The sequence below is a fragment of the Corapipo altera genome, unplaced genomic scaffold (genome assembly GCF_003945725.1).
Source record: "Corapipo altera isolate COAL_440 unplaced genomic scaffold, ASM394572v1 124, whole genome shotgun sequence".
Lineage (NCBI taxonomy): Eukaryota > Metazoa > Chordata > Aves > Passeriformes > Pipridae > Corapipo > Corapipo altera.
In genome coordinates this window covers 698870-711122 of record NW_020884967.1, presented here as the reverse complement: position 1 = coordinate 711122, position 12253 = coordinate 698870, and the positions used below count along the sequence as shown (strand labels likewise).

At 44.4% G+C, this 12253-nt stretch overlaps 1 protein-coding gene across 3 annotated transcripts in view; it reads right to left on the bottom strand.

The window, feature by feature from the left end:
- Nucleotides 1-2854: 2854 nt before the first annotated feature.
- The window catches only part of LOC113957435 (sodium- and chloride-dependent GABA transporter 3), a 99476-nt gene continuing 90077 nt past the window's right edge, over nt 2855-12253 (bottom strand). For all 3 annotated transcript variants that reach the window (XM_027664956.1, XM_027664954.1, XM_027664955.1), the window contains exons 12-15: nt 10301-10403; nt 9304-9404; nt 7835-8005; nt 2855-6343 (exon numbers count right to left, since the gene is read on the bottom strand). In XM_027664956.1, the coding sequence (XP_027520757.1) occupies nt 6191-6343; nt 7835-8005; nt 9304-9404; nt 10301-10403 (528 nt within the window). In that variant the 3' untranslated portion in view covers nt 2855-6190. The remainder of the gene's footprint in view (nt 6344-7834; nt 8006-9303; nt 9405-10300; nt 10404-12253) is intronic.

Genomic DNA, 12253 nt, shown 5'->3' with positions numbered 1-12253 from the left:
GGGTGGTTGTTACACACCCCTCAGAACAAGGCAATGCTCCACAGCAGCTGGCACAGCTCAACCCCTGCTGCTGACAAACCCAGTTGTGCTGGCTCACAGCTGGTTGAGTGCAAACACAAACACAGCTCTGAATTACCCACAGAAACCTTTTTCCAAGGCTGGTGGAGGCACAGGGGGTCCCGTGTCTTGGCTGTGTCCCTTTTCCCTGCCTCTCTCTCATGCGTGCAGGTGCCAGGGCTGCCTGACACGGGTGCTGAGCAGAGCACAGCACAGTCCCACGTCACTGGCTGCAGCCAAACTTGGCCTTGGCCCTGGAGGTGTCTGCCTGAATAGCTGCTGTTTGCCCTTTTGAGCATGTCATGCCTTAATTGCAGACGGTTCTGAGCCCTTTGGGAAGAGGAGAGGAATGAGTCACCTCTGTGTAGTATGATAAATGGGTGTTTTCATTTAAATAAAAAGAGATCAGCCAGAGCTCTCTCAGTGTTACTCTTAAAGTGTTTTACAATAACATCTAAGAAAAGCTGAAGTGCCTTTTCCATAGTGCTGAGAATGGAGAGGGAACTGATGGACTAGATTAACAGCCAGCGGATGGAAGTAGAAAGCACACCCTATTTTGTTAATAACCATTTATAGCAAGGAGCTCTTGACTATCTTCATGCTTCTTGTTTAATTGAAATATCACAGTAGCCAGGACTCCCTCATTTTAAAAGCCAAGGAGCTCATCAGGGGGCGCAAGGACCCTCTCCATCAGCTCACAGTAATATTTTTGTGAGAAACAGGGGCCTGGCTGTGGTTTATCATGCAGTGTAACAGCACAAGAACCAGGAGTGGGCACAGTCAGAGAGGAATTAAAATCTTTGTCAAAACCCACAGCACGTTTTCCTTACTATAGAAATGCTTGGCTAGTCAAGAGGAGAAACACCCTGTAAGAAAAGAACTTAATTTCCCCTGTTGCAACTATAATATAGGGTGCCTCAGAGCAGAGTATCACAATTTCTCATCAGTGTGTCATGTACTAAAGTAAGATTTTTTTCCCTGTACCCGGGCCACTGATATAAAAAAGAATCATGGACAAATTTGGGTTGGAAAGGACATTAAAGCTCATCTTATTCCAAGCCCTCTGCCATGGGCAGGGACACCTTCCACTAGCCCAGGTTTCTCCAAGCCCTGTCCAACCTGGCCTTGGACACTTCCAGGGATGGGGTAGCCACAGCTTCTCCAGGCAACCTGTGCCAGGGCCTCACCACCCTCACAGGGGAGAATTTTTTCTTACTATCCCATCTAATCCTGCCCTGTGGCAGTGGGAAGCCATTCCCCCCTGTCCTGTCCCTCTGTTCCTTGTCCCACGTCCCTCTCCAGCCCTCTTGGAGATCCATTAGGCCCTGGAAAGGGGCTCTAAGGTCCCCCTGGAGCCTTCTCTTCCTCAGGTGAACACTCCCAACTCTCCCAGCCTGGCTCCAGAGCAGAGGGGCTCCAGCCCTCTCATCACCTTCATGGCCTCCTCCGGACTTGCTCCAACATCTCCACATCCTTATGTTGGAGGTCCCAAAGCTGCACAGGGTGCTCCAGGGGTACAGAAGAGTATAAAAGCATCAAATCATAGCAGAGATCATCAGAGGGGCAGAGCATTGGCCTGTGAGTGAGGCCACGGTGGGGAGGTTATTTTAATCCAGTGTAATATCTGGAGCAGCTGGAAGGCTCCCCCTCCCTGCAGTGTCTCCCTCCAGCTCTGGCATCTGTCTGGCCAGGCAGGGAGCTGCAGGCACTGAAACAGGAAGCTGAACAGGAGCCAGAGTGTGCCCAGGTGGCCAAGAAGGCCAATGGCATCCTGGCCTGGATCAGGAACAGTGTGGCCAGCAGGTCCAGGGAAGTGATTCTACCCCTGTACTCAGCGCTGGTGAGGCCACCCCTGGAGTGCTGTGTCCAGTTCTGGGCCCTCAGCTCAGGAAGGGCATTGAGAGGCTGGAGCAGGTCCAGAGAAGGGCAGTGAGGCTGGGGAAGGGACTGGAGCACAAGTCCTGTGAGGAGAGGCTGAGGAAGCTGGGGCTGTTCAGCCTGGAGAAGAGGAGGCTCAGGGGAGACCTCCTCACTCTCTGCAACTCCCTGACAGGAGGGGGGAGCCAGGTGGGAGTTGGTCTCTTTTCCCAGGTAACCATCAGCAAGACAAGAGGGCTCGGTCTTCAGCTGTGCCAGGGGAGGTTTAGGTTGGATATCAGAAAGAATTTCTTTCCAGAGAGGGTGATCAGCCCTTGGAATGGGCTGCCCAGGGAAGTGGTGGATTCTCCGTCCCTGGAGGTTTTTAAAATGAGACTGGATGTGGCATCAGTGCCATGGGCTGGGAACCACAGCGGGGTTGGATCAAGGGTTGGACTTGATGATCCAAGGGACTTGAAGGTCCCTTCCAACCCAGCTGATTCTATGATTCTATGAAAGCCAAGCACAGGCTTGTCCTTTCATCTCAAGAAGGTCCTGTATCCACTCTCTGCATGGCTTTAACTCTGCCAGTGACACAGAGGCCCCAGCAAAACCAGCCACAGGTGGGGAGGGATAGGGTGGGGGGAGGAAAGCAGGAAAGTGGCAGCAGGTCTGTGCTTTTCTCTGGCAACAGGAATTTAAAATATTAAATTGCTGTTAAACAACAGCGACATGAAGTTGTGAAATCAGGGGACTTTGGTTTCTTTCAGCCACAGGTTTGCTGGGTGAGCTTAAATAAGTTGCTAAATCTGTCCTTTTTTCTCAGTTCCCCATTTAGAATCAAGGGGTATTTTTCTGCCCTAAAAGGGTAGTTGTGATTATTTAATTAGTTAGGGGAGTGTCATACAAAGTACAGCAATATAAACTAAAATACACAGAATGAGTTTTGCCCATTTCCTTTAATTTTTGAAAACAAGAAAGTAGGCGAAATCTTCTGCCCTTCAAAACCAAACAGACTCTTTCTTTGTGTAAAATGTTACATAAAACTTAGTGGTTGTTCATTTTTATTTTATTATTTTTAATAATACTGCAGATATTTCAGAAAAGGGCAGTACTGTTTCTACTGCATAAAAAAACCCATAACAATATATCCGGGCTTTTTGCATTTCCCCCTCCCCCCCTCATATTGTTTCAAAAAAAAAAAACCAAACAAACAAAACACAAATCCTATTAGGAAATTTGCCCTCCCACATCCCTCCCCGCAAAAGAAAAATATTTATTTTTTTTTTTTTAAAAATCAGTAAAGTGTTAAACAAGTCGGGTATTAAGCACACACATGTACAAGCACAGCACATCAGTAACACTGTGAAATGCTTTAGACCACACCAAGCCATCTGTATGTGTATAAAGCCAGGGGTGAAATGGTTCATAGCAGCAGAAGAGGAAGCATGTTCCTGACAAAGTACATAGTTCCAGTGGAGATTTTGGGATGAGTAGAGCACTTCAGAGAACACAGACAAGCTACAGTGCACGAGTCAAGTTTCTCTGTCCTGACTCAAAGAGCAACCTTGACTTGTGTGGGGGTTCCCTTTGTGTCCGTGGGTGGCCAGGGGAGCGGTGGGGCTGCACCTCTTGGCACATGGGGCTGGAAATGTTCCTGATGAGTCCTGATTGCTGAAGGGAATACCACAGACACCAAGGCCAAGCATAACCTAAGTTGCCTCTATATTTGCACATTCTTCGACAGTAAGAAAATGTCTTCACATTTGCTCTGAGAGAGAACATGATCCACCCCAAGGCCCATATGTGGCTTTGGGGTCGTTGTTCTGCAACTCGGATGGGTGGAGAGAAAAACCAGGAAGGGACACTGAATCAAAAATATTTGTGACTCATTAGGGCTTCTAAAAACATAGATTTCTAGGTTTTGAAATGAGCATTTTCTCAATGCTACCATATGTAGCTTTCATTTGTTTCATTGTACGGATCTCATCTGTGGTTTCAATTCTAGGAGCGTTTCTTTTCCAGGATTATTTTCCCATGGGTCTGTGATTTTCAGTGGTACCCTCTAGCTCTGGATGGCAAGCTGGAGACTCCCTTTGAGGGAGGCCAGAAGGCACAAGATTGTAGGTCTGTGCCTGCCTACAGGCAGGTTCCTTCCAAATGTCCTATCCTAAGCTTCTCACAATGGAGATGTGCAAAGGCAAGCAGGACTTACAGTACTTGAAGCAGAATTGTGGTAAAGAAGTTCTCTCTTGGACTCCCACCTTGCCACACGAAAACCCCCTACAAATAAGACAAAGTAAAATTAAATAGATCTATTAGATTTAATGATGTGACGTGAGACAAAGCAAGTTTATGAAAACTCTTTTTTAAGAGATATCAGCAAGGTCTCAAAGAAATGCTGATTTGCATGTACAGTTCTATCCATTCAATATTTAGATACACTTTATGACTTCTAGGGAAATGTTTCCTTGGGAGAAGGCCAGCAGCCACTTCTAACAACTCCAGGTATTAGTATCTGAGCTTTGGTGGTTTTGAGTTGCAGAAATGCAGCAGATTTTATGACATTTCTTCATGGCTGTCTTAGGCTGTTGCTTGCCTCTTCCCCCCAAATACTGTGCAGTGTAGGACAGTGTTCCTCCACAGGTTTCTCATAAAACCATTAAATAACAAAAACAGCAAAAAGAAAAATTGGCAAGAACAAATAATGATGTTTGGAATATTGTCAGGAAAAAAAGCCAACACAAAATAAGGTCTAGAGATTTTGACACTGGGGCATCTGCACACCTCATGGAACAACCACCCGGCATTAGATTCACATACAAAACCAGTTTTAAATCAGAGGGAGTCAATTCAGACAACTGATGGAATAAAAGGCCTGATATGACAAATCCAATAGTGCTCACTTTGTGACACAGAGGAGTCACAACATTCCTGTCTTAATTCCTTCATCTGCACCCTATATAAATGACCTCTTGGAAATCTTGTTAGAGGTAAGAGAACCACCACTCCAACCTTCCACCAGATAGACTCCTACTCTGAATTCAGTGCAAGCCTCAATACCATTCAGGGGAGAAGAATAAGTGCCTAATCTGAGGGTATCTAGAAAGTACCTTGAAGAGAAAACACAGAATATCCTGAGTTGGAAGGGAACAAGTCCAAATCCTGACTCTGCACAGGACACCCAAACTATCCCACCATGTGCCATGAGAAAACCTATGTAGTGCTACTCTTTGCCACTGCAGGATCCTTGATTTCTATTGAGGGGAATGGGTAGACAAGTAGATAAGTGAGAGACAGAGGCCACAAATATGCAGACCTCTAAACATGCTCTTTTTTAGCTCAGAACATCTCCAAGTCTGTAAAGTAACCTTGACCTCCAACAAACACATTTCACTCCAGGGGATGGTAAGTGCCAGCCAAAAATGAAGTACTGACCGCACAGATATTAAACAAAATTAAAAAGTTTGGGGTGTTTCCTAAAGTAGTGCACATCCTCTTAGAGACCACTAGCCTACAAGAGCAGCAAAATTCAGAGTCCTTCAGAAATAAACTCTATCCAATCTCCAGAAAAACAGTGACTCAGAAGTGGGCCACACATTTTTGACCTGTTGAAGCCAATGGGAGGTGGAGGGAAGGCGACAGGAACAGCTGAGGTGCTGTCAGGGTCACAAAACTCACCCTAAAGAAGAGCCTTGTTATGGGCAGGACTCAGGATTAGCCTGGGCAGGGGCTGGATCACAGGGGACAAAGCCACTGCCCTCAGCTGGGAGCTGAGTCCTGCCCACACACAGACACAGAGATGCAACAGCAGCCACAAGTCAGCCCCATCCCCTCATCATTTCTTCTGAAACAAATAACGGGACAGTCTGGTTCCCTTTATATACATACACGAAAAGCTGAAATGGTCTGAAATGCTTACAGGTTAGAAGGCAGAGATCTATACAGCATTAACACCTGCCAGAAATCAAAGTAGAAAAGTTTTACAGCACATTATACAGGTCCCTCTAACTTCTAAAAAAGAACATTTACCGAAATCACCATATTACAAGAAGTCATCACTAACAGACCATATAACACTATTTCTTTTTCTTTTACATAATCATTACTTATAATTTCAAAAAAATCACTTTTAAACAAGTATACAATTTTCACTTTAAAATTAACTGGTTAATAAAATTTTGTGCAAAACAAGCCAGCCTCTATAATTAAGTGAATTTATTTATTTATTTATACAAAAAAATAAAACAACTAAAAAAAAAAAAAGATAGTTCTTTTAGAAATGTGTCTCCTTTTCTGTGATGGTTGAAATGGTGCCATCTCCTTTCAGTTTGGCGTCGCAGTCATTTATTGCTGCAATGTAGGCTCCTCCTCCAAGCTTCCCCCGCATTTTCAGGTCTGAGCTGGGAGTAACCAACTTCCTGAATTTCTAGAAAATTGGAGAAAATGGAAATCAGTGCATTTTTCTCGGTCACAGACACTCATCTCATCAACAGATTGATCATAAAAGCCCTGCCTCTTGAAAGTCTGCTGCTCTTTCCCTGTTCTAGTCACAGACTTGCACGTTGAACAATTCTGGACAAATCACTCCAGGCCAAAGGTTATAGAGAATGAGGGCAAATCTAGAGTCAAACTGAGGTTTTCTGCTGATTTAGAGCAACATCCCCTTCCATGAAGAAACTCAACACGATGCCTGTTCAATGAGCAGGTTTTACTTCTCCTGTTGTAGTAGGATGGACACCGGAAAAAGTAACTAAACAAGAGACATCCAAGTGTTAAGCTAAGGAACAAAGCAAAATATCCATATTCATCTAAGAACACAGAAAAATATCCACATTCATCCAAGAGCTTTCCCTTTTCTAGGAACAACGTCCACAAGCTCACAGCTTGGGGAGCAGAGATGTTGTAGGAAGTTGGCTTCCCGAGAAGCTTCCAACTGGGATTAAAAAATCTTCTTGTCATCCTTGTATATAGAAGATAATGACCTGCCTGCAGTGCTGTAGATTACACAGTTTAAAGACTGTTTATGTGAGGGTGATGCATAAAGGAAATATTTCATGTTTAGATTCATGAAAACTTCCTTTTTTGACATGTTAAGAAAACTGTATTATGGAAAACTGGTTTTTTTGTTTATATATCCACAGTAAAAATTTCCCAGGCATTCTCCAGGCCATGTTTAATCAGCTAAATGGAGTCATTGCAATATGGATATAATTAGGCTTTTCTGCAATATGAGAAGTCCCAAATGGCTGAATAAAATTTATATTCTCTTTTCTTCCATTATTGCCATCTTCACTGTTTTTCTTTGGAGTTCCCACAGAAATGAAAAGACTTTCAAGTTTAAAGGTAACACTTTTAATAATCTTAACCTCAGCCTAAACCTGAGCTGACCTGATACCAACTGTCAGTAAATTGCACTGAATATTTCTGTTTGCCCATATTTCTCATTCAGGGAACTGTATTCAGGAAAACTGTCCAGAAAACACACGTGAGTGTTTGCTACCCAGCCCCTGGAGGAAAATCCTGGCACCACAAACATTAGTTACCAAAACCAGGGAAAGAAGGCAGCTGAGCTGAGGGAATGGCTGGTACAAACCTTCCTGATGCATTTAGCTGACGTTACAGACATTTTAAGCTACAAACTGAGCTGAAACAGAGCACCAAAAAGCTGTAGTTTTGGTTCGTTTACCACAGGCTCAAGTCAGTGAAGGCAAAAAAAAAAAACCCCAACAGGATTTCAGAAGAAAATAGAGGAAGTTCAGATCCCTCTTTCCAGCAGTGACTGAGAGGGCTAACTCAGGCTGCCACTGTAACAGGGCTTTGCTGCTCGGATTAAATGGTTCCTGGTCTCACCTACATGAGGATTCACACATTCTTTCCATTCTTTCTTCAGCATCGTTAATCTGAAAATATATCTCACCTCCATGACAGTGCCTTCTGTCTTCCACAGCTTAATGCAGATCCACAAAGGGATACAGACCATGGAAGAGAGTGCCATCATCCACCCTATGCCATAGCCCCAGTCAGGGTATATATACACATTGTTGTATTTCAGAGGCTTGTATTTCACCAGGAAAAAGATGAAGATTCCCTGGAACAAGCAGAAACATTATTAGTGGTATTTGAGAAAACCCTGCCTGCATAACAAGATAGCAACTGAGTGTTTAGGCAAGGCCAGGCTCCCTGAGGAGGCAAAACTCTTCACTCAGAGAAAAAAAAAACCACCAGTAATATCTCCTTTTATGTACAGCTTAAGCAACATATCTCAGTAGCTCCCCCAGGAACGAGCAACGTTTCAAGTTTAAATCCTATTTACCTCTTGATGACAATAAGTCCTGCACTTTGATGGCAAAGACTACCTGGGCAGGAAAGATTAGGCTTTGCCACCATGAACCAGCTGTGATTAAGTAACACAAGCTGTGTGCTCTCTAACCTGTCATGATGAAAAAGGAAAGCCCAAATTTTCAAAGTTGCCTTGATCCACTGTGTGCCTCTGCAGTTCTGCAGGCCAACGCTTTCACCCTCCCAAAAGCTCCAAGAGATCCGTCTAAATTTGACAGGTGTCAAAATCAAGCAGCTTGGACCATTTATATTTATGAAACATAAAAAAGCTACCATGCACTTTTCTCCAAAGCGGTTAAAGGAGACACTGGGTTAAAGTTCATTTCAGAGCTGGTGACAATGAGTCAGAAATTGTCCTGAGTTTGCAAATGAACTGGCAGAGCCCAAGGGAACCTGGATCTCCAAGTGCTGCAGCACCTGTGGATTAACAGTTGCTTATCATTTGTGTATTGGAGAACTGAAAGCTTTCAGGATCAAGTTTCTGGACAATTTGATCATGCTGCTTTTGTGACTTTGCCCTGTTATGCAGCCACAGATCACCACAGCTGGCACCAGTACTACCAACTTCTGCTATGGCAAGTTCCCTGCCCTTCTTCATGCACATGGGATGTGCTTTGGGCCTCTTCTACTTTTGCTAGAAGAAAAAATGTCCTGTCTCCTTTGAAAAATGTCTATTTACCCAAAGAGAGAGGAGAAAGGAGGCTGGAGCAGCAAAGGAACCAGTACAAGTCTGGAGAAGCTCAAGCTATCTGCTAATACTCAAGGTGTCCTAACCATGCAGGGAAAAACACCTCCCTTGTACTGGCAAATATTTGTTTAGGGCTCTGGGATTATTTCTTTCCATATGAATGGGCATGTTAAGGTTTCTCACTATTCACAGAACATTTAACCATTTTTACAGAACCTACAGAGTGTTTTTTATTTGAAATATATGCTACAAATCAATAGGCACTTTTTCTCAGTCATTACCAGCAACAAAATTATAAAAACATGTACAAACCCCCATCTTTATGTCTAAAACAAATCGTTTGGATATTCTGTACTTACTGCACAAATACCTGGAGTTAGGACCATCCAGCACCATTTAATCAATGACAGGGGTTTGTACCCAATCATATCTTCAATGTTCTCATAAAAGCGATTGCTGCCTGGCCCCCCCAAAAAAAAACAAACAAGAGAAAAGCAGATGTAGAATATAGACTAAGAGGTGGTACAGCCAGTATTTTCAAACAATGAGGAGAAAACCACACACAGAGCTGTGAGGACTGAAGCTGCTGCCTTTCTCTGACACACCTCCCTGCCATCTGCTTCATGCTCTGGGCAGACAGGCTGCTGCCCACACCTGTGTGTGACCAACATGAACAGCAGGAAGGAGGGGGTGAGATGTCAAACAGAAAGGGCTTCTTGTCAGGAACAGTCTGAGCATCCCCAGTTAAAGAGTATTATACACATATATTTATATGCTACAAGCTTGAATGTGAATCTCTGGATAGCTGGGCACATGTGTGATCTGCAGTTCATATGATGTTTTACCATGTGAAATTGTCCTTCCTCTGTGTGCCAACACTGCTTGAGGGTGTAACCATGAGCATTCTGAGCATTGTGGGGTTTTTCCCTGGACTTTGCTGGAGACAGAAGCAGCAGAGCTGAGGCCACCCACTGTGTCCCTTCTGTGTTAATGAGGATGGAGTCCACCTTCCCTGGGTTTATCTGTGAGGGCTGTAAATTGGAGGGGAACACACCCTGCAGAGACCACCCCTGAGAGAAAAAGGCTTATAGCCACCCCTACTCTCCAAGGCAGCAAAGGACTTCCACGGTGAAGGTGGAGGTCAGTCCTGACTAGGACCAAGGGGGGAAAAATAAACATCTATTCCACTCCCTTGTTTATTTAGAGCGGAAAAAAAACCCCCATTCCTGACTTTTGGCAGGGCATGGGAATGTGGAGGACCCCACTCCACAAGGGTACAAGGTTTCCACTTTGCTTTTACACAGATAGAAAACTTCTAGGAAAAGTGAAGATGGCAGGAATTTTCAGGCAACTCACCATACACCCAGCCTATGCAGACACATTCAAATATGGCAACAAAAAGAAGGCACATGCCACTGGCTGCATAGGAGTCAAACAGCTGAAAGACATACATCCCACCCTGGAAGACAAAAAGAGGAAAGGGAAAAAAATGTTGTGTTGGCACCAGCGGGAATATTTCATAGCAAATATGCTTCGGTTCCACAGTCAATCTGTGGATTCCCTGGCAACCTTCCTGCTCAAGTTGGTTACTTCTTGAACAAAGAATATTCATTTCTCAGTGATCTCTTATTGTGAAAGCTTTTGGGGTTTTTTTGTGTTTTGTTTTCTTTTTTTTTACTGTGCACTTGCTTTAGAGCAGTAAGTCTGGAGTGGAGAGAACTACATTTGTCTTGTTTCTAAATGCTCTCCCACCTCCCTGCTTTTAATTTCCTTTGTTATTGCGTGGAGCTGCAGACATCCACTGGTGCTGCACATGAAGATGCAGGGGCTTGGTTCTGTGTCTGACCTGACTATTAAAATTATATGAATTATATTGCACTACTTTCTGTGAGAGATACTTCATCTTTTATAGCATATAAATTCTATACTGAAATAATGAGGAGGAGATTGTCACAAAGAGCATTTCCACAGAAAGGAATTCTAAGACTTCCCTCCACGGAGAGCTGTGTAAAGGAAACAGGGGCTTGAGATCAGCCCTTCAGTTTGAATGTACTGCTATTTGGGGAGCTCGTGGGATCCATTGCATCTTGGACAATTTTCTGCAAGTGAAGAAAACTGATTCTCTACTGCAAAGTGCTCATGGTGAAGCTCAGCAAACATCTGAGCAAACTGCAAACTTAGAGATCAACCAACTAAGACAGTACAATATAAGGATAACAACTCCACAAAACTCTTCCAAGAATATTCCTGTCAGTTTGGAGAACTTGCATCTTCTTCATTCTTCATGTTTATATTTCTTTTAACCTGTATATCTCATTAATATGTCTTTCAGTGCTGTGCTCAACATTTGCATTGTGGGAGGGATTTATTTCAAGATTTCCCATTTTACATAGTAAAGGCAATTTATCTTAATGAGAGTAAGAAGGATAACAGGTAAATATAAAGTACATAAGCATTTAAAGCTTCTCTTCAACTGCATTTGCTTCATGCAGAGCATCATAGAGGGACATCTGATTAGTCTGGCAAGACCTGTCACTGAAATAACATTTCATTTTGTCCTAGTCTCCACTTTCTCCCCCATCTTTGTTTTCCTTTCCCTAAAAGTGCATCTAACCCAAATACATTTTGTTTAGTTCATTTATTCTCTTAGTTGTAAGGACTTGTGTACTGAGGACAGCAGACTAAGGTGCTTAAAATCACTAAACATCTCTTTTGGGTGAAATGTGCTCATTTTCAGTAACAAAGCAGTCGGAAAAGCACATGGTCAGAGGCCTGTGGATCTCTGTGGAGGGGATTTCAGTGTCCCTGGATGAGCTGGTTGCTGCAATCAGTGCACAACAGAGACACGAGGTGGCCCAGCACGGTCAGTACAGTCAGGCTGCCTCGGGCACATCCTGCAGCTCCTCAGGCACGGACAGAACTTGGGTTGCCAGGAAACTGAACATGAGCCAGCAGTGTGCCCAGGTGACCAAGAAGGCCAATGGATCCTGGCCTGGATCAGGAACAGTGTGGCCAACAGGTCCAAGGAAGTGATTCTGCCCCTGGACTCAGCGCTGGTGAGGCCACCCCTGGAGTGCTGTGTCCAGCTCTGGGCCCTCAGCTCAGGAAGGACATTGAGGGGCTGGAGCAGGTCCAGAGAAGAGCAACGAGGCTGGGGAAGGGACTGGAGCACAAGTGCTGTGAGGAGAGGCTGAGGGAGCTGGGGCTGTTCAGCCTGGAGAAGAGGAGGCTCAGGGGAGACCTCCTCACTCTCTGCAACTCCCTGACAGGAGGTTGTAGCCGGGGGGGGGGGGGGGGGGGGGGGGGGGG